Genomic DNA, 27587 nt, shown 5'->3' on the forward strand with positions numbered 1-27587 from the left:
TGCCATGAATTAGCGTGGTGCGTTAAACATTGAACTGTGTTTTGTGTTTTCACCGCAGTGCTATGAGAGGTCTATTTTTATACAAAGCAGGAGGGTTAAAGAAAGGAAAAGGGTGTGGAAAACAACAGTTACAGCCTGTGTAATTTTCTAATCCATGCAATTTTACGTGTTTCTAGCTTGCGCAAAGGACGGGTTAAGATTGGACGTGGGCGCTATCGACCAGCTGGCAGACGCCTGAAAGTGAGAGTTGGCTTAAGGTTTAGAAGACCAAAGCTGTATCTTGGAAAATGGAGAATCAAATACAGACGAAAGTTGAGGCTACTTAGAATCTCACGGAGGGGTATACGTATGCGATATAAGCGATCTTGGAAGAAGGTGATAAGACGGCGTAGATATGGTAGAAGAAACAGAAGGCGTAAGTTGAGGAGAAGAAGAAAGAGAAAACGAAGAAGGAGATTGAGAAGACGAAAAAGGCGCAAGATTAGGCGACGGCGACGTAGGCGGAGGAGACTAAGAAGAAAGGCACGTCGCAGGAGGCGAAGACGAAGACGTCGTGGTCGGTGCGTGCTGCGTGTCCGTTATGGTAGCCGGTGGAGAAAGGTGTATCAAAGGAGAAGACGCCTGGTGTTCCGTTTACGGCGAAAGAACGTACGGTTAAGGTACGTTTACTTTGGGTGAAAGACAAGCCGCGCTTATCTGAATGCTGTTGAATTTCCCCCTTCAAAAACTCCAGGGAGAATGAGTATAAACTTTGAGTGCAGAGATTTCTGATTATATGATTGGTCGATGGTGCTGAGTGCAACCATTAATCATCATAAGTAGCACTTGTCCGACTAAATGATCCCAGAAATCATAGCGCCAACGTCTTGTACCCATTCCCCATATGGTATCCGGAATGAGAAATTCTGCTTAGAGGTCTATATGAATGAAATCTTCTTTTGTTTTGGAAGAAAGTTGTGGTTGTAAGAGTAAAGCAGGACCTTTTTATTCGTGCGAATTATATGTTATATTGGCGTAGATGTTGACAACTCAAATTGTTTAGCTCTAGGCTTCGCACACACCTTGAAAGTCCTTGAACTTTTAAAAAAAATTCAAGGCCTTGAAAGTCCTTGAAAATTGCAGTCGGTGCTGAAAAGTCGTTGAATTACAAAGCTAACTTTGTAGTTTAAGGAGAACTGCAAAGGGAAAGGAGCAAACGCAGAAAGACTTTTGGGATAAAAGTGCTCATGTTTTTGCACTGAATAGAGTCCTTGAAAAATGGGAAATGTGTCCTTTAAAAGTCCTTGAATTTTTTGTCCAAAAACGGTTTGAAACCTGTTGCTCTCAAGGTTTATACAAATTACCTTTGTATGAACAAGTGATATCTGTTAATGGTACTGACTTTTGTAATACTTTCTAATTGCATAAACAGAGTCTATTCTAACTAAACGAGAAACCATAAATGAGGCCGACTTTAAGCTGGTTTATACTAGCGACAAAGTCGGAATTGCAGTCGTATTCTCGGTGCTTAATGATGTAGTGAAAGAGAAGTCTGATTACGCTTACGACTCCAGGTCAAAAGTAGACTGACGTAGCTCATTGCAAGCAAAAGCGGAAGTACCAGACCAATCAAGACGTGGGAAAACGGGCTTTGTGATTGGCTGATATTCGTCCTCTTCTGCTTGCAACTCCGACAATCTGGTTTTCATTAGGGAATTTAAGATCCAACGACACGATGGCAACGAGAACGTCAAAATAACAATAGGTTTTATAAGCAAAACAACAACTTTGCACGTGCATCACGCTTTTTTTGTAACATTTCTCTGCCGCTTTTGCACGACTACATACGACGCGTAAATGCTCAATTTCGCGTTTTATGGGTAACGTAAACAAGCAACAGCGAAATCTTAGTTCTCTTTTCAAACTTGGATATGTTCCATTGGAATTCAACTCCAGTTTGGTTCACCTACATTTGACAAAGTAAGTGGGTAGGAAAAACCGCGATAAAGACTAAAACAGCGCAAATTGACTTTTTAAGCGACGTTCCCGTTGTCTTTGCGTCGTTGGATGTCCCTTTTAAATAGTAACCGACGCCATCGTAAACAATGACACGTTATGATTCTTGCCCCTCCGATTCCGTCGATTACTATGACTCCGAGTAATAGTTTTCACTGTTTCATAGGCGTTCTCACGACCCCTACTCTACCTCCGTCTGTAGTAAAAAGGAGCCTTAAAAAAAACCCTCCTTGTGGGGAGCCATGGAGAATGACTGAAGCAACACCGGGGATCATCTCTGGGTTAGAACCTTCCCTATCAGGAAGGCTGTAACTTTTGAGTTTGGGGACAAAATTCTATCGTGTGACCATTCAAATACAACCTCTTCGACAGACCTATCACCAGGAACTATTTGTTTTTCAATATTTTACAAAGTGAAATTTAAAAGTTTTTTGAGTTGTGACTTTGGCTAATTAGGAAGGAATTGAACCCACGACCTTCCGTACACTAGTCGGATGCTCCAACCACTGAGCTGCTGAGAACTCAGTAGTGAGCAGGTCAATTGTGGGCTGACATGACTACCGCGTCACGCAGTCACATTATGTTAAGTGGTTTTCCTTTTAAAATATTACTTACGGCTATAAAGTGATTTCCACTTTACTTACATTGTTTTCCCCATTTAGATACACAAGAAGACGACTCTTTATTAGGAAACCAGGGCGTCGATGGGCTCGATTGACTGGAGTAAAAAGGCGACTTCGTGTACTAGTAGGCCGTCGCTGGTGTGGGGTAAAGGTGTATAGAAGAAAGCTGTACTATGTCAGAAAAGGCCGCAGAAGACGACCCATTAAAATAGGGCGAAGAGGAGTGCGGGTATACAAAAGAAGGAGGTGGAAATCTCTTGTGTACGGAAGGCGAAGGCGATCGCGAAAGTATAGGAGACGTTTAAGACGAGTACTTAGAAAACGAAGGAGAAGAAGAATCCGTAAGCGGAGACGACGAAAGAGGAGGAGAGTGAGAAGAAGACGACGACGAAGGCTAAGGAGGAGGCGGCGAAGGCGACGTAAAAGAAGACGACGACGACGTAGAAGACGGCGTGGAGTTTGCGTGTTACGGTTCCGGTATCGCCGTGTGTGGAGAAAGGTTTACAGAACGCGTCGTGGACTTAAAATAAAATTTAAGGGCCGATGGCGAGGATTTAGGTTTGCACCTTTTTTTATTTAAAATAGGAACAAAACTCCTGTATATAGGAGAACTTTGCGTGGCAACGTAGAATTATGTCATTTTATAGATGGATATCCCCGTTCTTTTTAACATCGCTTAGTTTTTTCCTTTACCTAGCCTTCAGAAAAGGCGTTATTTTTCGTGTTTTTTAGGTGAGCAAAGAGGACCAGATATGCACGACAGGGGAAGGTGCAGAAAAAAAGAATTTTAGTCTTTGTTCTCCTTCCTTCTTCGCGCGTGTCTGGCGCTCCTCGCGTGCTTCGCGCTTTCTTTCACTTGCCTAAAAACGCGAAAAAAACAACGCCCGTGTTGCAGGCTACCTTTTGCAGGAACACTTCACTCTCGGGAGGCCTTAGTTGTTATTAATGAGCGACAGGTTTTATGATGCCTTTGTTTCTGTCCAGGTACTTCCGACGAGGAGTGAGAATTGGACGAAAATACGTGCGCAAAATAACAAGAAGGATTCGAATACGTGTCAAGGGAAGAATTTATAGATACGTCAAACGTGTGGGCAAAAGCCTGCGTGTAAGATACAGAGGTGTCAACCGAAGGCTTATAATAGGAAGGAGAAAAATCAGATGGCGCATTAGAGGCCGCTGGAGGAAAATCAGGTATGGAGGAAGACGTAGAAGAAGGAGGCGACTGAGGAAGAGAATCAGACGAAAGAGAAGAAGATACAAAAGAAAGTTAAGAAGACGTCGACGAAGACGACGACGAAGACGACGACGAAGACGACGGCGACAGAGAAGACGCCGTAGAAGGAGACGTCGCTGCGTGTTACGTTTCCGATTCCGACGAAAGTGGCGACCAGTGTTCAGGAGACGTAAGAGACTCGTGTTCAGTTATAGGAGGAAACTAAAGACTCTGAGGTATTAGAGGATTACTGTAATTTTTGGCACGTACGTTTCAAAAATTAAACAATAGTGCATCAAAGAAAGACAACGAATGCTTTTCCTGGCGTAAGATCCAAATTTGAAATTATAAATACGGCCACCATTCATTCGTAACGAGTTCTTCTTCGTTTTTAATTTCTAAAATGAATTTTTCGGCTTTGAGGTTGTAATGTTTTAGAAAATTGAACACGAGTATTACAATAAACTCCCCGGAGTACTCACGGTATCTTGCGTAAATTGCAACAAATTTGCACCAAATTTATATCGTGAGCGAATTTTCTTCGACTTATTTGCAACAGGTTACGTCCGCGGAGTCATTGGGGAAAAGGAGGCTGTTTAGAGGTCATTTTTGACTTGCGGCAAATCCCACCTCTTCTCGCGGTGGAACGCGATAATAGAGAGATTAAGATTCAAGTTGAGAATTTCTCAGAGTAGAAAATAATCAGATAAAAACAGTCCCGAACGATTCCTATGGTTAAAACTGGAATAAAACTACTTATTTTTGTGTAGAAGCAATAAAGAGTAAACGGAAAATAAGGGGGAAACTTGGTCACGTGGTACAAATTCACGTCTGCCGTTTTGTGTAAACGTGACTCTTAATCTCTCTAACAGAGAGTTTAAACTTCACGTATACGGCAAACGGCAAACGTCAGATTCAAGTTGAGAATTTCTCAAATAGAAAATGAGCAGATTAAAACAGCTGAAAACAATTCTTATCGACAAAAAAATTGCGTTAAACCACTAATTTATGTATAGATGTAATGAACAGCAAAGGACAAGTGAAGGGGAAACTTGGTGAAGCGGTACAAATTTGCGTTTGCTGTTTGACGTAAACGCGATGCTTAACCTACCTAACATCTGCCGTGTAAACGGAGCTGAAGGAAAGATGTACGCCTTATAGCAAACACGGCAGATACAAAAACTAGCTTTCGTGTCGTATAGGTTTCCGTTAGGTTCTTTTAGTTGTCGGAACTAGTAAAAACAAGAAACAAGCGCCCTTGTTTTGATGGATTTGAGGTCGCTTTTCCTGCGTATTAGTAAATAATGCAATATACCATCGTTTTAGAATATACTATGCCTAATAGGCGTTAGAATCTTTTGCTCAAAGGAGGTCACTTATTAAAACATCAATACCCGTATTTACGTTTTTGTGCTTTCATTGTATTTCAATTTACCATTTTTTAGATACCGCTTTGGCGTTCTCCGTGTCCGATGGGGTGGAAGGTGGATACAATACCGTAAACCAACATACCGTATCCGAATTCGCGTTGGACGTCGTTGGAGAAGAGTCATAAAACGTGGTAGAAAATGGTTATTAAAATACCGTCGTCGCTTCCGAAAAGTCCGACTCTACAAAGGACGGGTGAATGTCAAACTAAGGTTAAGATGGAAACGAATCAGACGAAGAATAAGTAGAAGGGTCATAGTAAGGCGACGAAGAAGGAGGAGAAGGAGAAGAAAGCGAAGAAGACGAAGGAGACGATTACGAAGGTATAAGAGGAGAAAACGTCGATTGAGGCACAGGAAAAGACGGCAACTTCGAAGATGTGTGATACGAATTCGCCGAGGACGCAGATGGTATCCTGTCTTCAGAAGGCGAAGAGGTCTAAGGATACGTTTTGGAAAAACGGTGCGACGTATCAGGTAACGTATTGATAATACCGATTAATTAATCTTTTACGTCTTCGATGCGCGCCAGAGGTAAAAAGGGAACTTTCTGAAACGACGGTGATCGGCAAAGATAAGCCATAGCAACAATAAGGAGCTAAAGCACAGGGCGCTTTCAGTTGAGCAAGGCACGTCAACCGAGAGTGAAGCCTTTTCTCTTTTAATATGCCTTGAAGCTACCAAATTTGTATAGTGTAGTTTTATTTCCTCTTCAAGAGAAGATCTGTGCAAAAATGTGGGCAAAACCATTACCCAGTACTTCAAAATGTCCCCTTTCCGGTTGACAAGCGTCGCTCAAAAACGTCTTTGCTCTTTGGTCCACATTGTATAGCACCTCTGCAGGTCCGTCACACTTATTGGTCCATTTTTGGCGTCCTCTGCACAACTAAGACGTGAAGTCTTATGAACATCGTGAACACGCAACGAGGTTTTTCCTCTCGTAATGAGCTTGGGTATGCTCCCTAAGTTTTTCCTCCGTAAAATCGCCTTTATTTGAAACATCAGGCGAGACAAAGTATCGTGATCATTGTTAAAGGAACGCGAATTCCATATTTTAGTGACGTTTACACTATGGACGTCGTCATAAACTCTCAATGTTATCAACTCACCACTCTCTGAAAATAAATCTCGGTTTGTTACTGGGTGAAGAGGGCACAATTCTGCAAGGTGCTTGGTTAATCATTTTCCCTACGTCTTTTTTTTCAGAATCACCAGAGGTACAATCCGAATCCAGTACGGAGTTCGCTGGATTACCAGAAGTTATCGAATCAACGTTCGAGTTAAAAATACATGGCGAAAGGTTGGACGGTTCGGTCGACGGTTTGTGCTTCGTTACGGACGAAAAAGACGATCCTTGAGCTTCTATCGCGGTCGGCCGAGGTTCCGCGTAGGTAGAGTTGTAAAGGTTATAAGAAGAAGACGATATGCAGGCAAAAGAGGAAGACGACGCCGAAGACGATCTCGCCGAAAGAGGAGGAGAAGAAGGCGTAGGAGACGCCGGCGACGACAAAGAAGGAGAAAAAGAAGAAGAGTACAGCGAAGACGAAGAAGGAAACAAAGACGAGCGATACGAAGAAGACAAAGACGAGGGCGTCGAAGATGCGTTATGCGGTTTAAGTTCCGTCGTCGGTGGAGGAATCTTATTCGCAGAGGACGGAAACTTGTTTTCCGCGGCAGAAGAGGATCCGGACGAGTTAGGTTAGAGGAGTTTTTTTTTTATCGATTGATCGATTGATTGATGATTAAATCAGGAAACCACATTACAAATACTATGACCACTACCTTACACTTACTAAGGTTAGCTCAGACCACACCAGTCGAATTTTCGACCAGTTGAAAAATTGTGTGTTTAGTTGTTCCGTGTTGCGTAAAACGGCAGTCCGTCATAACATTAAGGACCGTATTTACTCAAATAAGCTCCGCCCCTTTATGAGCGCTGCGGCCATGATATAATGAATGAACGAATGAAGTTTATTGTATATTCCCCTCGGGGCATGTCAGTGAAATTGTCCAACTCAAATAAGTGCGGCCATCAAATAAGCGCCGCATTTGAGAAGTGACAATTTTACAATTTTGATTACATGCGGTACCCCACAGTTAAAAGCTTATAATAAGGAACGGGAGATCGTGTAAATCGGTAAATTGTGTTAAAGGGTTTAGGGTGCGTTCGATTGACCGCATTCTGGAATAGTAATACTCCTCATATTGACCTGCTTCTTCATTTCCGGTATAAATTGAATATGTTCTGAACATTCTGCTCATATCAGTCTAATTTGATAAATGGTATGCCGGAATAATCCAGGATGTATTCGTATTACATTTCGATCGATTACAACTATGCAACGCGTTAGTTTGTACAGAAACTGTTGTGTTGCGTCGTTGGGGGAGTGAAATACAACGATTTGGTTTTATCAAATGAATTATTAAAGTACACTAGCTAGCACTGGAATAGAGTAGCTGACGTTTGGATTGCTACCGCTTCCCCAGAGTGAATCAGAAGGTTGTGCGAGTGGGTGATGTTTACATAGCGCATGTAGTAGTTGGTGGAACGTGAAAAAACAACAACAAATTAGTTGAATGAAACGCGTTCGCACATTCTGTTGGAGTTAACAGCGCGGCCTTGAAAGAAAAGGTTGTCTTTAGAGTTTTGTGGTTCTCCATGTTGCTTTGGTAAAGAGGGACACTGGAAATTGCCATGTTTTGGCCAGAATGATTGGCGCGATTAAAGTGGCGAGCTTCTGCTGCTACTAATGTGTTACAAACAGTCCTCAGAACATATATAAAATTCAACCTATAATTAAATGACTTCTTTATTTCTGTTTTTTTCTTACAGATTCTACGGGCGCAGAGTAGTAGTGACTTACAACAGAAGACGCCGTACTCTAAGACGAACAAGACGCCGATTCCAGGTTCGGGTGTACAAGGTATGGCGTACACTTAAACGATATGGAAAAACATGGGGATTGCGGTACAGGAGACGAACAAGGCGCGTTATGATTAGAAGAGGATCGCTTAGGTACTTCCTCCGAAGGAGATGGCGAAAGATCAGGCGAAGAATCTCTAGAAGACGACGAATACGATTAAGACGAAGGCGAAGAAGGAGAAGAAGAAGAAAACTGCGAAAAGTTCGAAGAAGACGGCGAAGACGATATCGGCGTAGAAGGACCAGGATGAGACGAAGAACGATAAAGAGACGGCGAAGAAGACGAAGGCGACGACGAAGAAGGCGACGACGTCGAAGAAGAAGGAGAAAGAGAGTTAGGCGCCGACGCTGCGGAATACGTTTCCGTTACAGAAACAGGTGGCGTAGAGTGTACCGTAGAGGACGAGTTCTCCGATTCCGAGCTGGTAAACGGACATGGGGTCGTTTCTAGTAAGTTTTTAAACTTAAAGGTACCCCCTCCCCCCACGAAGCTTTTTCAGTTCCCCCCCCCACCCCCGTTTTCCCGGTGTACAATTTAACTCGCTCCCCACTGACCGCCGCACTCTACTACCTGAACGCCTGGAACAGGGTGTCAGTACCTCAGCATGGGTACCAAAAGCCCCAACGGTTATAAAGCAAGTTTCGAATATTCTTTTCACAAAATCAGTTGACATGCCTACGGTACAGTTCTTTAAAGCACCCAAAAAGTTATCTTCAAGCGCTTCCTTGCTACTAGAAAAGGGGTTCTGTGGGCTGGAATATAATCTGCATGTTAGATATCAATATCAGGTATTGTTGCTATAGTGAAGCGGTTTCATAATTATTTAACCAAGCATTTTTTAACTGTAAAACGCATATCCAAGCGTCCTTTGTTGATTCTTAAGAAAGTGCTGTGAACCGTTGTCTTGTGGGACAAAAATCGCATTGCGAAAATCATACCCTCTACAAGGTCGTAGTCTTTTCCTAAGCGCATCGCATGCGGCAAAGGGGTGTGGTGTTAATCGCTCGCTATTATTCTATTTGACTTTATTAGACATTCTGCTAAGGCTATTAACTTCATGGTAAAGGTATGATCGTTTAAGAAAGAATTTAAGACAGAATCCACCAGGAAATTGAGTAAGTCTAATTTTCAGTGGACAAAAACCTTGTACCAGAACAATTTAAAGAATATTGCATTCTTTTTTACATTTTTCAAGGGCTATAGATGTAGTTAGTTATCCGTAATAACACCAAAGAAAATTTCTTATGGGAGCCCGAGCAAGTGAATGTCAAGTTTTGCAAGAATTGTGAATACACAGGTCAAATTTTGAAAATTTCATGTCCAAGATGTCTTTTTGTGAAGTTTGACGTTTATTTTCTCGGGCTTTCATAAGAAATTTTCTTTGGTGTTATTACAGAAAAATACACGAGAATAAAGAAAGGCGGGTGCTTAAATGGCCTAAGGTCAGCAAAAAAACTTGAAGAATTTACATGAATAAAAGAAGGCTTTAACTAAAATAATTACAATACTATTAAATCAAAAGAAAGAAAAAGACAGTCAGAAAACTTACAACTGAAATACATTACTTAACAACTAATTTACAATACTTAAACAACTAATTATTATGACTACTAAATTTACAAACACTCGATAATACTTCCTATAAACCATACAAACCTAGCATAGTCCCACAAGGCCTATAACCCTTGAAATATGTATAAAAGAATGCAATATTGTTTAAATTATTCTGGTACAAGGTTTTTGTCCACTGAAAATTAAAATTACTCAATTTCCTGGTGGATTCCGTCTTTTAAACTACTACATGAGAAATTTCTGCAACTTGATCGGCTTAGAGCAGTGGTATTTCAGCTTAATTTGAAATACCTGCATGTGAAAATTACAAACCTTTTGCGGGTAGTAGGATAAACAAATAATAGCATGATTTGTACGTGATATTTGATATAAATACCCCTCGAATTACGTCTAACAATTTTAAATATCACTCGTGGCATTTATGCCAAATGTCAGTACAAATCATACTATATGTTACCTATACAAACTCTTACAAACGAGTATGCCCAGTTCCAGTACCTTTTCCTGTAGAGGTATAGCACCTTTGAGTCATGTGTGACTCACAGAAGTCATATCTTCGCTTTAAAGGAGTCGTATGTCCTGGTAAGGGGTTGTCCAAGTAAGGGTATGTTCGATTCTCCAGATTCTCCTGACAATTTCCATTGTTCATTTTAGCTTGGGTAGACGCACGGTACGTGTCAGAGTAGGGGGACGAGTCAAAACCGTTCGTAACACAAAGAGGCAGGTTAGCGTCAAAGTCCTAGGTCGCTGGAGAAAGCTCAGACCGCGCTACGGAAAACTTACTATCCGCTACCAAAAGCGAAACCGACCGCTGCGCCTCATAGGCGGAAGAATAAGGTGGCTTTGGAGAAAACGCTGGAGAAGTCTACCCGGACGCCGCCGACGCGGAAAGCGACTTAACCGACGGCGAAGGAGAAGAAGGCTACGAAGAAGGTATAAGAGACTCAGAAGAAGGAGACGACGGCGACGAAGAAGGAGGCAGAGGCGCCGTAAGAAGAGAAGAAGGCGACGAAGAAGGCAAAGGAGAAGACGTAGACGAAGAAGGCGAAGACGACGAAGAAGAAGACGCCGTCGATGTGTAATGCGATTCCGTTACCGTCGTAGATGGAGGAAAGTGTATCGCATCAGGCGCAGACTCGTCATCCGGGGGAGAAAGCGGTTTATAAGAATCAGGTGAGAAAATAATTACAACGATTGTCTTTTTTTACAGTTATTTGTTTAGGGATCAGTTTTGCTCCCTGGGTGCCATGAACCCTGTGTGAGGAAGGCTGTTATCTTAGAAGACATTTATTAAGCATACTGTACCTGTGAGAGTTGCATCTGTCTACACTTGGTTAACGTAATCTCAGCCAACAGGATCAACGTATACGTACATTTTGAATTCAAATTATCTGGAGAATGCATGGTGTGACTTAATTCTTATTACTGAAGCTTCAAAGCCGAAGCGCTAACCGTCGAAAACGAGTGAAAATTCCCAAAAATGAGTAATTTTCTTCACTAATTGTCTTCTAGACAAGTAAACATATCCTTCGCCAATAATTGGTAATTGTTGGATTCGGCTTTCGTATGAGTTGAAGACAGATTATGGAGATAAAACCTGGGCAAGGCTCCTGCTTAGCTAGCCGCTGTAGTCTTTTTATGCATACAGCGCTCTTGAGAGCCAAACAAGGAAAACGCAAAGATCACACAATTTGGTAGCTCTTCGAAAATATTTCTCCGTATTCTGTGGTTACTCAAACGTACACAGATCAGATTCCATTTAAATGGAAGGGTGGATGTACAAAAACAAAAACGTAGAAATGCTGGCCAGCAAAAACTTCTGTCTTTCCTTTTGTCGTTTGTCATTGGCATTTTACATTTCTTTTGTTTTCTTTACAGTTGCGGTAGAAGAGGAATAAGGATTTTCGGAAGAAGAAGACGAATTATTCGCCGTCCTAGAATAAAGGTTAAAGTTGGTCGTATGTGGAGAAACGTGCGTAAATATCGTGGTAGGCTAACTATAATTTTCAAGCGAAGACGAACTCGGCTGGTTATCCGACGTGGTCGATTCTATCGAAAATCTGGCCGGAGGATAAGAAGATTGAGAACTCGAAGTCGACGCTATAGGCGAGGACGATTACGGCGAAAACGAAGGAGGCAGCGACGAAGACGCCGACGAAGGCGCCGACGAAAACGAAGAAGAAGGAGAACAAGAAGAAGGAGGAGACGAATAAGAAGAAGGCGCGTGATACGGCGCAGACGCAGAAACCGAAGACGTCGCTGTGTGATGCGTGTTCGATACAGACGACGCTGGAGATGGGTGTACCGTAGAGGAAACCGCTTTGTCTTCAAATACAAGCGAAAACGACGATACGTTAGGTAGATACACCTTCCGTGAGGCGGGGGGGGGGGGGGGGGGGGGTTACTCCCATAACTTTTGGATAGGTCTGTGCCGCCAACCCTGGCCCTATTTAAGGCCCAAAACCTTAAAATATGACCCAATACAAGGGAAAAACGAATAGTAAGAATTGAATGGGTGCACGCAAATCTTTCTTAAATCGCTTTCCTTATACACTAAGGTAAATTCCAGTTTTAATAGATAACTTTTTCTCCTGTAGCTGGGCATTTGCGCACTTGAATTTTAGCTGATATATATAACGGCACCCTATCTAAGGATCAAATCGGGAACACAGTGCTAACAAGGGGGAAAATAATACTCTATTTAAGGTGAAGACTCTCAAAAACCATACCCTATCGGGCGTATATCAAGCATAATTTTCGTAACAAAACGAAGGTGGTTTGTATCAAAGCAAGGGTAAGCTCAGCCTCACATTCACTCGCAGACTAGGGTACTAAGCCCATAACTGTAAAATGATCTATTTCAAGTCAGTTGCAGTGTTTGCTGGAGAAAGAAAAACTAGTTGTAGTAAGAATTAATGGTTTGAAAAATGCAGGTTTTCAGAGTAGTAGTAACCAAAGATGTGACGGTGCTTTTTTTTTCACTTTTGCAATCAATAGATACAGAAGAGGCAGACTGTCCATCAAGGGATTAAGGAAGTGGTTCCCTATACGAAAACCGCAAAGGAACGTTCGAGTGTACGTGAAGAGAAGATGGTGTCGATTAAGATTGTTCAAGAAACGTATCTACCTGCGCGTCAAAGGTAAAAACCGTAGATTGTCGTTCAGAGGGGGAAGATTGCGTTATCGTTTGAAGCGACAATGGAGGAGAATTATTAGACGAAAGCGGCGACGATATAGAGGTCGACGAGGAAAATTAAGAAGGAGGCGAAGACAGAGACGGCGAAGAAAGAGGAGGCGAAGGCGGCGTTTGAGGCGTATTATGCGAAGACGAAGACGACGTCGTCGTCGATGCGTTATGCGAATCAGGTGGGGGCGGCGTTGGAGATCACTGTACCGAAAAGGAAAATACCTTCGATTCCGATACAAGCGAAGAAATGTCAAACTGAGGTATTGATATTTGTGTGTGCTTTTCACTGTCCAGCATGATTATCAAATACAGCATAGGCAAAGGTGGCATAATTATCAAGTACAATGAAACCTCGGGTAAGCAATCACCCAAAATGCCAGGATTTAGTGGTCGCCTTTAAGGTTCAAACCACAGAGGGCCTCTTCCGAATAGGGGTTCGGACACATCTACGTTTTTTAAAAGAATTATTGCATACAATTTTTAAGTTACGATATGTGAAGTTCCATGTGGTCCTTAAAAGTTTTCCGGATATTCCAAATTGCGTGTTATAAACAGCGAACATAAAGATCATACCGTGTTTTTAGTAGTGGTTGTGGCCGCTTACAAGAGGTGGTCTTTTATGAGAGGTTAAAATAATAGGGATCTGACTGGTAAGATTTTTGTGATAGAGGTTCTACTGTACCTGCAAGCACTAAAAGATTTTAGAGGCAAAACTACCTTTGCAGTAGCCATGATTCAGATAATGCAAAGCTAACAAACTTTTACCAGGAGCCCATGGGTCCCTCTCAATACGAATAAAATTCGGGATTTCCTGTCCTGTCATTTCCGGGCTCTCGCCCCCTGTCCTCCTCCCCACATCCTAATGCAGCTATACTCTCTTTTAACAGATTTATCCGCGGAAAATTCAGAGTTGGTAGGCGAGTCTTGAGAGGTGCAAGAGTCCGCGTCTTATATGCTAAGACGTGGCGCCGAGTAAGTTTCCGCAGACGACAAACATTTGTCCGTATTGGCCGAAAGTTTAGAAGAATAAGACTGCGCTACGGAAGAATTAAAGTCAGACGTTATGGTCGGTGGAGGACAGTGAGAAGGAGATATGGGCGAAGAAGGAGAAGGGTAAAACGAATCAGAAGACGGCGCAGAAGACGAAGACGCCGTAGGACAAGGAGAAGAAGACAAAGGCAACGAAGACGAAGACGACGGCGGCGCAGAAAACGGAGAAGGATCATAAGGCGTCGTACGCGAAGGCGCAGACGAAGGACAAGGACCAGACAGCGGCTAAGACGAGGAAGGCGATATAGAAAGCGAACAAGAAGACGACGATTGAGAAGAAAACGGAGAGTAATCAGACGAAGAAGAAGAAGGAGAAGAAGGAGACTCCGAAGGCAGAGACGGTACCGACGCAAGATTAGGCGCATACGTCGTCGACAACGGCGCAGTCGCATACGATTCCGTTTTAGAGGCCGCTGGTGTAGAGTGATATCACGCCGCCGCAAATATCTTTTCTTGTACAAGAGAAAGGCACGACGAATAAGGTACTAATTGACCGTTTGAGCTTTCACTTAGCCTACACTTAGATCAATAATGGGTCAATTAGATAGAAAACGTCCTTCAAAGAAGAAGTAAGGAACCACTCGGCAAAGTAGCGCTCACTAGTTTTTGTCGCAAGATATCCACACACCAATTTTCCAGGGCTTTATATACACACTTTCGTTTTAATCACATACGATTGAGTTTAACCACCTACAGCGTATCAAAGCGTGACATGTTCTTCAAGTTGCAGTGCTTGGGATACGCAATCACATTTAAGAAAAATCTGCGCAGAAATAAATGGAATTGTGTTTTTCAATATAAGTTAATGTTTAAGTTAAAATAACTCTGTAGTATTCATAAAATGGACGCCGGTTTGAAAGAAGTCATTAATGCAAGAAAAGCGTGCGTTATGCGCCATGAACCCACATAACAATCTTTCAGCTTTTTTACCAATTTTTTTTCGATAATCTGGCCGGAAAACCTGACGGAAGTGGATAATTGTATAGAAATTTATAAGAATCAGCCATAAAGCCTCTGTCGCACTAAAGTATAGGATTGTCATGTTTTATATCATTCTTATAGAAGCTAAGGTAAAGGCAAGGTATGAATTATCTTACTGCGGACTTTTCGCGTAGGACTGAGACCTTAAAATAAGACAATGTTAACAGAAATAGCTGTATAATTATATTAAGCTTTTAAAAAAATGGAATTAAATTTATCCATTGCATATGTACCCATCACCTAGATTTCTGGGATCAAGTTTGCTCGACTCTTTGCTCTTCTTTATCTACATAAGGTAGTAGATAAAACAGTTATTGTATCTTTGTACCTACAGATTCCGCAAAGGTAGAGTGTATATGAGGAGGAGGAGAACTTGGCGAAATGTGCCTCGTGGAATTAGGCGGTTAAAGATCAGGGTGAATAAATCATGGCGAACGATAGGTGGTAGGCGATGGAAGATACGGTTTAGAGGAAGACGTTGTCGGCTCAGATTACGACGCGGAAGAGTTTACCTCAAATGGGGGAAACGAAGATGGAAACGATTGAGAAGACGTTCACGCCGGGGACGAAGATACAGACGCAGAGGTGTTAGACGTCGTCGTAGAAAGCGGAGGAGACGAAGGATAATACGAAGGCGAAGATACAAACGCAAACAGCGAAGACGGCGACGACGAAGAAGAAGGCGTAGACGACGACGAAGGCGAAGGAGGAGACGGCGACGGAGAAGACGACGACGCCGTTGCAGGATACGTATTTATTACAAGAGGTGGCGTTATGTGACAAGGAGGAGAAGGCGACTTGCAGTTCGCATCAGGAGACGATCTTACAGAGTCAGGTTGGGAATGTAATATTTGATGTATTGATTGTGTGTCGCTGTTCGTGTCCATAACGCAATTTGCAATGGATATGGATTGTCTCTCACTTTTGATAGTGTATTGTTTCTTTAACCTACTTGCAAACGGACTCAACAACTCCCAACATTATTGGGCTAACAATGTTGGGAGTTGTTGCGTCCGTTTGCCCGTCGCCAAAAGCTTGACTGGTTTCAAACTTTGTGCAACAACTCCCAACAACACGGAACAATATGCAACAGGGTGTGCAAACGAACGCAACATGTAACATCCAAAAATGTTGGGAGTTGTTGGCCAACAATGTTGCATCCGTTTCCACAGGGATTTAGGTTGCACTTAAAAATGGGTGGAAAGTGCATTACCAATGTGCGTTGCCTGTATTGCGTATAGCTCTTAATTCAACGTATAGGTCAGATAATTTACAAATTTTGTTCTAAAAGCTGATACATAAATAGCTTCATGTCAAATCTTATCATTAAAAAAAAGGAAGTTAAAAGATGTTTGGAATAGGCTCAGTGTCTATTATTCCTGAGTTGTTATATGTTATTGGTAAGGTATTTCCAACCGTCATCCAAAAACAACACCAAGCATGCCAAGTGAGACTCTGTCTTTGAACATTTTTTAACTGTACAATCCGGAGTTAAAAATACAATATTTTAGTTTGTACTAGGAAACTTATTGATTTGCTTTTACACATATGTACTTGTTTTAGGGTCATGCGACGTCGAATAATGCTGTATCGTGGGCGACAGAGGATTACCATACGCCGGGTGCAAACTAAGTTACGTCGCATGTGGCGAACAGTTCGTGTGACGCGTCGCGGGTATCGTCTTCGTTACAAGGGCAAAAACAGGACCATCAGGATATACAGGACTGGAAGCGTTAAGGTACGGTTTAGAGCAAGATGGTTACGATTTGGGCGCAAGAGGATGCCCAGGCGAACTCGACGACGAAGACGAAGGAGGAGGCGCCTGCGAAGGCGAAAGAGAAGAAGGAGAAGACGACGGAGACGAAGAAGAAGATCGAAAAGGAGACGAAGGAAAAAGAGAATACGTAGGAGAAGGCGTAGACGGAGACGGCGAAGGAGGCGACGAAGGAGAAGACGAAGGCGCTACCCGCCTCGTAGAAGACGAAGAGGAAGAGGTCGCAAGAGACGCCGATGTGTGATGAAGTTCCGTTACATGCTACGATGGCGAAAGGTGTACCGCACTAGAAGAGGAGCTTTCAGGTTCCGTTATGGAAGAAAGAACATTCGCTTAAGGTAAACCTAGTACTATTCCCAATTACCTTTGACAAGTGCTTCGTTGTAAATAACACTTACAAAAAAGACACGCCTAATTATAACAATTTACAAATTAATGAACGGTTATACATAATCATACATCAATGCATCTGCATTACAGGGCTGTTTGTAATATGGGAGTTGAGTGTGATAGCTTTGGGTCGAAGGGCAGTGTCCCTAATAGAGTGGTATCCCTGTGTCGGCACGGAAATCAGGGCGTCTATTCACACGCATGAACGGTGATTTCGGTGCGATTTCTGTAACATAGCGAAGCTGCACCGCGCCGATCTCTAAAGCGCACACGAAAGGCAATCTGGTATAGTGTGAAAATAGCCTTCGGTGAGCTTGAACTGCACGTGACCCAATACGCAATTTCAATGTTTTAAGTTGTCCTACTTTCAATATTCACCAGGATTTACAGAAGTCGTGTCTTAGTCAGACGTAGAGGAAAATGGAGAACAGTGCAACAAAAGAACAGAATTAAGCTCTACATGAGGTACAAATGGAGACGCACGCGATATACTCGAAGGGGACTGACTATCCGTTACGGTCGACGTCGTTTGAGAGTGCGAATACGCCGCCGAGTTTCCGTTCGCTACAGGAATAAATGGAAAACTCTCAGACGACGAAGGTCGCGCGGGAGACGCAGAAGAGGGCGACGAGTAGGACGACGTTACCTACGAAGAAGGCGAATTTCGAGGAGGCGTCGTAGAAGACGATACAGAAGAATAAGACGGGCACGAAGAAGGCGAAAACGAGTTCGCAGACGAAGAAGGTACAGAAGGGTAAGGAGAAAAAGACGAAAGGTCAGAAGAAGACGGCGAAGAAGGAGAAGAAGGAGAAGACGACGACGAAGGAGAAGACGCAGAACACGAAGACGAAGGCGCCGAATACGACGGCGACAACGTTACAGTGTTATGAAAATCAAATACAGAAGAGTATGGAAGAGGGTGTTCCGATGGCGTCGCAGATTGTTCTTCCGGTTTAATAAGAAGACTCGGCGAATAAGGTATGGAGGATGACTAATGTACGACCTTTGTAGGATAATCAAATAGGCGGTTACAAGAACACCAACGGAGTAAAAAGAAATTCATAAAGTTCTCTCAGTCAATTTCTTACAGTTACAAAGCAACCCTCCCCTTATCATACTGCTATTCTTGAAGAGTTGGGGACGTTTTTACTTTGTACCCATCTATCGCGTGTCAAACGAAAGAAATTTGGAAAGTACTTCAAAGTTTGTTACTCTCAGTGTTGACATACACTAATACGCTGTTAATTTACTAAATTTTTATAAGTTTACGAAAAAAGATCAAAGTAGTTGAAGTCAAACTGGTGTTATGGTCGGCGCCATTTTTGCTGGCACAAGATTACCCGGGCCCGAGGTGTTTTCGAAAAATCAGAAAATTGTGGACATAAATGTCGAGAAGTGGACTGAAAAAGTAACAGTAGTAAAAGTGACCCTCATTGTACCAAGGCGCCTTTTGAGATTTTCTGCGGTAGTCAAGGCGCAAGGATAATGGGAAAGCTTAAAAAACGTAAAGGCATAAAGGAAGGTTACCCCTTAAGCTGCGATTACCGCAGAAATCCCATGAAGCGGCTGGGCACGTGGCAGAAAAGTAACAGTGTCTTCTTATTCCTGCAGGTGTACAAGAGGCAGAGTTTATGTACGACGTCGCAGAAGATGGGTGTCATTACGAAAACCCAACATGAGAATTCTACTTCGAGTAGGTAACAGATGGACGAAAGTGGTTCGGTACAAGCGGGTATTCCGTGTGCGTTATGGCAGGAGAAGATGTAGAATAAGGATAAGTCGAGGAAGAATTAGATTAAGATATAAGCGAAGTTGGAAGCGAGTTGTGAGGCGAAAGCGCGGATATCGCAGGAGAAGAAGAAGACGAATTAGGCGAAGACGAAGGCGGCGACGCAGGAGAGCACGAAGAGTACGCAGGCGAAGAAAACGACGGCGACGAAGAACAAGAAGGAGGATGAGAAGACGAAAGCGAAGACGAAGGCGAAAATGGCGGCGAGTCAAAAGACGCAGAAGATATCGACGACGAAGAAGGACAAGCAGGCGACGATTGCAGCGCCGTAGAATAACTCGATATCGGTTAAGATTCAAATACAGAGGAAAATACAGGAGAGTTTTGAGACGAAGAGGATACCTTAATATCCGCTTCAGGAGGAGAGTCAGAAGAATAAGGTAAGTGTGGTTGTCCTGTAGTTTCCTATCAGATTCTAAGACGAGTACGACTACGAGGACGAGATTTCCTAAATACTAAGTAGTGCGCGCGCGTGAACCAGGGTCATTTTGGCGGCAAAACTCGGTAGCCGTCGTCATTCTACTACGAGTTTTAGCGCGAATGTCGTGGTAGCAAAAACAAGATATCAAATGTTAGAAGTTTTATCATTTTGCGATCGAGACAGGGTTTAAACTCCGTCAACATAGATAACAGTGCTATCTTTTCTAATGAAAAAAGTACAATCAAGCTTTCGGTGTCTAAATTTTAGAATACGCGAAAAAACTTTAAGTTAAATCTCATACTCGTGGTCGTTCTCGTCCTCGAACCTAAAGGTCTCTATTTTTCTAAGGGATGTAAACTCAAATGAGTATTTTACAGGCAATATTTAGTGCACCTTAGCTGTAGAATGGAAAGGCGAAACGACTGCTGCTTCTGTAAATATAACACATTGCCGTTCTAAACTAGGACGGCTAAAATGCACGAAATTCCACATTAGTCGTTTTCTTGGGCTCTATCAAATCCTATGAATGAATGATAATGAACGAGAAGTTTTAGCTTCTTACTGCTCCAACCTACGCCATGTGCAGTAAGAAGAGCAGCCACCAAACCCAACTCAGTGCTGGTAAATTATCAATGCAGTAAGTAATTTCTATCACAAACTGAGCGCTCTTTTTAGTTTGTGATTTACTTGAGAGACATAATATCCAGTTAACGGCAATTTAAGTTGACGATTTCTAAAAATAGGAAATAAGCAGATAAAAACTGTGCAACTTGTTCTCATTAATGAAACTGGAGTGAAAACTACTAATTGTTTTGCAGATATAGTACGTTATATAAACAGTAAGCTATAGGTAAAGAGAAACGTGGTCATGTGACACTAACCATGCGGGTTTCTACGGAGAGAATGGTTATGGCTATTCAAGGAGGAAAAATACTGCCAAAGAGAGAGCTTGCATCTTTGCCGGATTTGTCAGCAATTTAATATATTCAGGGACAATAACAATCCGCAATATAAATAGGAAAGATTTTTAAATATAGTTACACCATTCTCCACCTTAATGTGCTGGCTGCTTTTGCTAGATTTAGTTGGAATACTGAAACGATTGCTGTGGCTTATGTTATGGTATAAGGCTTTGTTCACATTATACCGTATCTTGTGACGGCACAAAAACCATATCTGATTGGGTCTCTGTTCACACATAAAATCGGTGATTTCGGCGCGATTTCTGTAACGGAGAGCAGCTGCGCCGCGCCTCTCGGCCAACCGCACGAAGTTCGATGTATGTAAACGGCTTGTTTCAGTTCTGGGCCATTGCTGCTCGCACTACATTCTGCAACTCTCTCTAATACCGACACCTTTTGGATTGGCACTGAGTGTCCGTCTTAGAGAGGTGTCCGTCTTATAGAGAGTCAGATAAAAGGAGTACAGTCAACTATCTCTAAGACGGACACCTTTGGGACCGGCACTAAGTGTCTGTCTTAGAGAAGTGTCCGTCTTAAAGAGAGTCAAATAAAGGGAGTAAAGAAAGGCAGGGACCAACTCTAAGTGTACGTTTTACAGAGGTGTCCGTCTTATAGAAGTGTTCATTAAGAGAGAGTCGACTGTATACCTGATACAGGTAAAACGTGAACAACGCCTTAAAGTGTGAGTCATGCTGCTTATATAATGTATTTGTTGATTTAAAGATGTCGCCGTGGTCGCTGGAGTATCAGACGCAAGCGAAGATGGTTCGGGTTGAAGACACGTCGAGTCCGTCTGCGAGTGAGATTCGGACGCAAGAGAGTCTGGAGGCGTGTTGTCTACAGGAGGCGAAAATTAGTGGTACGATACAAGCGGGGTTACAGAAAGGTGTCCATCCGCCGAGGGCGATTTAGGCTGCGATACAGAAGGCGAACGCGTCGAAGAAGGAGAAAACGAAGAAGGCGGTTTGGATTGAGAAAGAGAGGAAGAAGACGACGACGTAGATATGGAGTAAGACGAAGGAGGAGGAGAAGAAGATTAAACCGAAAACGAAGACGTTTGCAACGAAGAAGCCGACGGCTGCGTTACAGGCGAAGAAAGCGACGTCGTAAACTAAGGCGAAAAAGGAGAAGAAACAGGCGACGGCGACGAAGAAGAAGGAGGAGGAGAAGGAGGAGGAGAAGGACAAGGCGACGAACTCGAAGGCTAAAGAGAAGACTGCGTCGAAGCGTTATGCGTGTCTATTACGGAAGAAGGTGGAGGCTTGTTACAAGACGGCGCAATAGGTTAACAATTCGAATCAGACGAAAACCTCGTATAATAAGGTAAAGTAAGCAATAGTTAAGGCCTGTTTGTTTGAAAGAGGAACTTGCCATCTTTTAGTTTAAAGGTAAAGTAAAAGGTAGGGGTACAAACAAGTTAAAGGCCCAAACGCACCGGAGCTTATCCCTTCTTCCTTAGCATGAAGAGTGCCTAGGAATATTGCTACTCCCCCTTGAACAGCAGGCGCGAATCTAGAATAAATACTGACCAAGTTCCTAAACAAGGGGCCGAGGGAGCAAGCTTCTAGTGGAGCCCGGGGTCATGCAGCCCTGGGAAGTTTTTTGGATTCCAACTCCCTAAAGTTCTCTTTCCCGGGTTTCTGATTCATTGAGGGGGCATCTAATGCCCGGAAATTGGAAAAGAAAACGTTTGTCCAGACCATTTTCCAGATTTCAACTTGAAAAGTTCTATTAATTATTAAAAATATGTTTATTATGAAAAATCTAACCGATTTCCGTAAAACGATGGAAACCGGTGTGGATCCGCGCCTGGACAGGATGATGGCCATCGCAGGGTTACCGCCCAGCAGTATGTCACCGGTACTCATTTACACACCTGGATGAGTTGAGACAAAGTGGAGTAAAGTTCTTTGTCTAGGGCGATGCTTGGACCCCGGTATTTTAGACCGCACGGCCACACACGCCTCCACGGGGTTTAATGAAAGACGGTCATCTGTCGTTTGATTTGAATAAAAGACAACTGTTTAGTTTTATTTCTGCCCCTAAGGTCAGCGCCTCCCAAGAATAGAAAGACTATAATTGTTGACCGAAATGAACCACACAGTTTCTGTGTTTATTTATAACATTTCAGAATACTTGACTCTAATCCAAGACATGAGAGGCTGCAGCTTTAAGCAAATTATTTTTCTTTTGTGGCTGTATGGCTAATTTGTCGAAAAGTACTTTCGTTAGTTAAATGTGGAGAAGATCATCACGGTTAAAGATACAACTTATGCAGAAGCGAAAAGAGTGCTTGATAAAATTTAGGCTTCCCGGCAGGGTCGAACCATGTCCTCTGAGGTACCGGTGTGAGCGCTCTAACCAATTGAGCTAGGAAGCCAAATAGCAGCTACCTAGTTCGTAATATACTCAGGAAAAATGAAGATGAAATAATGATTATGTGGATTGCATATGTTTCTTTTCGAAGCTGTATAAATTGAGCCTTTCACTGCGATATCGTTATACAGTTCCAAAAAAAAAGACAATTCATAGTCATTTTTCAGTACTTACTTTCCTCAGGGGCACCCAACGAGAATATAGTTCAAAACCACTTAAACATAGCATTGTTAAACGTGTTTTAGTATTTAAACGGTAGATATTGGCATATTTTTATCCCCTAAAAATTTTTCATCTGTTCGGACTTCCTAGCTGAAAGTCTAGTGATCCGAAAATTATAGGGATCAAAACTTACCTTTTCGAAAACTTCAGCCAGAAAAAAGGCTCCCGAAAATTCTAGGTGACCTTTTTAGGGTAAAAATTCGTTAAAATAGGCAATTATACCATTTTTTAGATGTTCGAAAATCCTAGGAGAGGCAGGCAAGCAAGAAATTTTACAACAAATGTTTCGAAAATTCTAGATCTCAAATCGTCTTCCGAACAGATATTCTTCCTAAAATTGTCGTTGGGTGCCCCTGTTTCTTAACAAGACCCGTAGAAAAAGCTGTTTGCCATCTTTTGTTTTACATTCTTAGGTGTTCGTTTGGAAGAATTAGGATAAAGCGAGGACGAAGATGGATAACTCTTCGAAGACCGAACAGACGTCTTCGGGTAAGATATGGAAGCAAATGGCGAAGAGTGACTGTAACAGGAAGACAATTCCGCCTTCGGTATGGCCGCAGAACACGCTTGTTACGCTTTAGAAAGGGAATGGTGAGAATATACAGAAATCGACGTTGGTACCAAGTGCGACGCCGACGACGAAAGGTTTCATGGCGCAGAAGACGGCGACGAAGACGAAGGAGGATGCGACGCCAAAAGAGGAGGCAAAAGCGAAGGAAAAGACGGCGACGGAGAAGACAAAGAAGAAGACGAAGAAGAAGGTACAGAAGGCTGAAGAGACGTAGGAGAAAGCGAAGACGTAGAAGACGGTTTAGAAGACGAAGAATTGGCAGGCGGCGGAAACGCCCAAGCTCGCTTTGGTTGAATTACAGGAGGAAATGGAGGAGAACGTATCGAATAGGACGTCAATTGGTCATGCGATACCGAAAAAGGATCAGAGTAATAAGGTACTGTATCGATCACTTTTACGTTATTTTTAACCTATTTACACCTATCTTAGAATTCAGTCTTTGAGAATACCGGGACACTAGCGTCGCAGTGTTACGGTTTACCGTGTTTTAAGTGTGCTTTATTCATAAGCTCTCACTGATACTGGGGTCTCTCCTAAATTTTGCTGGGTTATTAGTCGTTTTTCAATCATTAACATGTTGCTCAACATGGCAGCATACAGAGCTTTTTCGATCTTTCTTTTGCATTGAGAGTTTTGTTATCGCCAACCTTTTGAAAGCCGTAGAAAGTTTTGAGTAGTTTTGTTGTGTTTTTTTTTTTGACAAGACTGCTTTGTAAACCCATGTAACTAAGGCTTCTGTTCAAAGCCAACAATGAGTGAATGATGCGTTTTAACTCGCTTCTGTTTATATTGCAGCTGTCGCCGTGGAGTTTTCAGAATGCATTACAAACGAAAATGGTACAAGATGCGCGGAACTCGAATTCAAGTACTTTACCGCGGTACTCGGAAAACCGTGAAAAGATACGGGAAAAGGCTGATTTTTGTTGTTAGAGGCACGAGGAAACAGCTTAAAATCCGCGGCGGTCGCGTTAGACTTCTTATTCCCGCACATTACACATCTCTGCGAAAGAAACCAAAGAGAAGACCTGCTAGGAGACGAAGACGAAGACGAAGAAGACGTTATGGCAGAAGAGGTCGACGTAGGAGAAGGCGCTGGCGAACACGTTTGCGTCGCCGTCGACGTAGGCGTAGACGTCGTTACAGACGCCGACGTAGGCGTGCCGTCCTTCGCTTCAGATTCGGCAGACGTTGGAGGTCGATCATCCGATGGCGCGGTAGATATCGAATGCGTTACAAAAAACGATGGATAAAGTTCCGGTAAGTTGCATATCGTGAAATTAAGAAGTTTAATTTTCAAAAGCAATTTTTTTAATGAAACTAAATTTATTTTTGAAAGATCTCTTTGCGGCTATTTGCTTTTCTGTAAAAGCACGAGATGCAAAACTGATACTGTAATAAGCGTTTTCCTGAAAAAGCCAGTTATGAAACTCAAAGTTGTTAGGGACACAATAGTCCATACAGCAACAGCGTATCCGTTTCACTAGCAAAAACGAAACTAAACCTCTGGTCACGTCCTTCTGGCAGCCAGCGCCGCGATCCTTGTTCTGGGTGCCCGATGGGGGCCACGATTTGAGTACGTGCCATGATTGGCCCATTAAAAAGCCATTGTTGATTTGCCAGTCATAATGAAGGAAAATTCGAAACGCACTTCCGGTGATTCGTTGAGTCCGTTGGGGGTTCAGAACAAGGAACTCTGCGTCACTTTGCAGACGTTACTTGCAGGGGTTTGAGTACTTCTGCGACGCAGGCTAAGTAGCAAGAAGCGCTGGGGACTGGAGTAATCAATATTCCCTTGGGAAATGATGCTAGTTTATCGCAGGGTTATCCGGAGTAGTAAGTCAACCGGTAGTACCCATTTATATAGCTGACAGCGCAATCGACCAGATAAATTGTCATCCAGAAGATAAGTGCAAGGCAAGTAATAAGGTGACGGCCCACTAAAACATTTTTTTGGGGAGGTAAAGGACATTAAAGAGGACATGCAAGAGAAAATACTACATATTATTATACTTTGATAAACTCATTATCTGTCTTCTCATTGGCTAGGAGCCTAAAGCCGATTTTGGAAATCAGCGCAATTTACAGATTAGTTAGTAATCTGCTAGTAGATAATTGACTAATCTGTAGGTTGTGCGCCCAATGCATGACTCCCAATAACAATATGAATTCAGGTTCCTTGCGATGGTGTGTTTGTCGTTATTTTCTTCAAAACAATGTCTAATAAAGCAATTATTAGATTCGGTTTTTGCGATGCCCTAAATAATTAAGGTCTCGGTAAGTGTTATCAGCCGAGCCCAACCCTGATTATTCCGGATTCCACAAAAACCTCATTCAATAGTTGTTTAGTCTTCGCACACGACATTTTGACGAAAAAAGTCATGCAAGAGAAATGTTAACAGAAAAAAATTCATTAGCATCGAAAATTCCCAATCATTGAAAACCTGAGGCATGGGTGGACAGAGATGTGTATGGAGAAAATCAACGTGATGGCAAGGCTTGAGCCAGGGTGTACAAGTGGCTCTATGGTGGAAATTCCCATGTGGGCCACTCGAAATTAATTCATGGGTCGAACCCAAATTAGATATGTCGGACTTAATTGATTCAAACGTCGATCTTCTCCTGTACTTAATTGAAGGGATTAGGTTCGGTACGTAAAACGTTCGTCGTTTGAACTGGGCCTAGTCTAGTTTTCGGAGGATTTGGTCATTTCCAGTGATTCTAGGTGAAAAATACATTTATTGAATGTGTGTTACACGATTATACTTCTTCAAGCAACCGTTGTTCTGATTCAAGGTTTTTTAATTATTTCAAACAGATATCGAAGAGGCAGAAACATCAGGATAACGTACAATGGGAAGCAGCGCATAATACGACGAATCACAAGGCGTTTCAAAGTTCGCATAGGTTACAAACGCTGGACGTTCGTCAGAAGACGTCGCGGCAGGCTTGTGGTGCGTTGCAGAGGACGTTACAGACGTTTTAGGATAGGAAGACGCATCAGGGTACGATACCGTAAAGGCTGGAGAATTGTCTGGAGAAAACCGCGAGGGCGACGAGGCCGACGAAGATGGAGACGAAGAAGGCGTCGCAGACGAAGGCGGCGAATTAGACGGCGACGTCGAAGATACCGAAGACGCGTGCGTAGGCGAAGACGACTAAATATTCTTCGATTTAAGTATGGTAGAAAATGGATCTCCGTTTACCGACGAGGAAGATATCTAAGATGTCGAATCAAGCGAAGATGGAGACGAATAAGGTATGTCAGTAAAGATACCGTAAAATTCCGAAAATAAGCCCCTCGAAATATAAGCCCCCCAAACTCGTTACGCAAAAACCCGCCGTTAAATTGCCCCTCCAAATATAAGCCCCCCGGGGGCTTATAATTGGAAATTGCCCTCAAATACAAAGTAAAACAAAGAGAAACGGTAAATTTTCTTCCAAGAATAAGGCTAGCCCAATTCCTTGTGAAACGCAAATTTCCTTCCGTACATAAGCCCCTCCGAATATAACCCCCTCCAAATATAAGCTCCTCATAAAGGGCCTTTGAAAAATATAAGCCTCGGGGCTTATTTTCGAAATTTTACGGTAGTGCTAAATGATTTAAACGGCTTTTAGCGGTTTCTAGAAAGCCAACTAAGCGCATTTATGACTAATTATAGTTTCTAGATACTTGCAAAACTATCTTTATCATCCAGACTTGATTCCACTCAAACCGTAAGCTAGGTGTAACATTCTAATACTAATAATAAAGTAGCCATTATAAAACTAAGAGTGCAACCATTGCTTTTTTTTTTTCTTCTCCTCCTTTCCTTCTCCTCGCTCTTTCTTTTTCTCCTTTTCTTTTCCTTCGTTACTGTGGAGCTTCTCAGGCTTCTTAATTTTTATGAAGGAGCTTATGGATTGTTGATTACCAGAAAAGTAAATGAACTTTTTATTCATTCACAATTATATTATTAACTGATTACAAAATTTTATACATGTATAGTTTAGTACAGTATGTTCTTATTACACTTAAATTTACAACTCAAAGTTACACTTCTTTTGTTAAATTGTTTATCATAATTTACCTCTAACACACATATATGAACCTCCTTGATCTTGCTTGGCTAA

General features: G+C 42.5%; 1 protein-coding gene across 1 annotated transcript; it reads left to right on the forward strand.

Annotated features, from left to right (window-relative positions):
* The first annotated feature begins 180 nt into the window (after positions 1–180).
* LOC140934195 (uncharacterized) lies at positions 181–26770 on the forward strand. The gene is made up of 18 exons (XM_073383865.1): positions 181–659; positions 2658–3176; positions 3603–4067; positions 5277–5735; positions 6465–6956; positions 8092–8631; positions 10409–10927; positions 11633–12112; positions 12752–13201; positions 13829–14473; positions 15307–15807; positions 16536–17084; positions 17518–18114; positions 18748–19305; positions 21032–21631; positions 23320–23853; positions 24273–24734; positions 26293–26770. Exons 1-18 carry the CDS (start codon positions 349–351, stop codon positions 26768–26770), a joined length of 9159 nt encoding a protein of 3052 aa, XP_073239966.1. The 5' UTR covers positions 181–348.
* The last annotated feature ends 817 nt before the right edge of the window (positions 26771–27587 follow it).

Source organism: Porites lutea, chromosome 4 (genome assembly GCF_958299795.1).
Source record: "Porites lutea chromosome 4, jaPorLute2.1, whole genome shotgun sequence".
Taxonomy (NCBI): Eukaryota; Metazoa; Cnidaria; class Anthozoa; order Scleractinia; family Poritidae; genus Porites; species Porites lutea.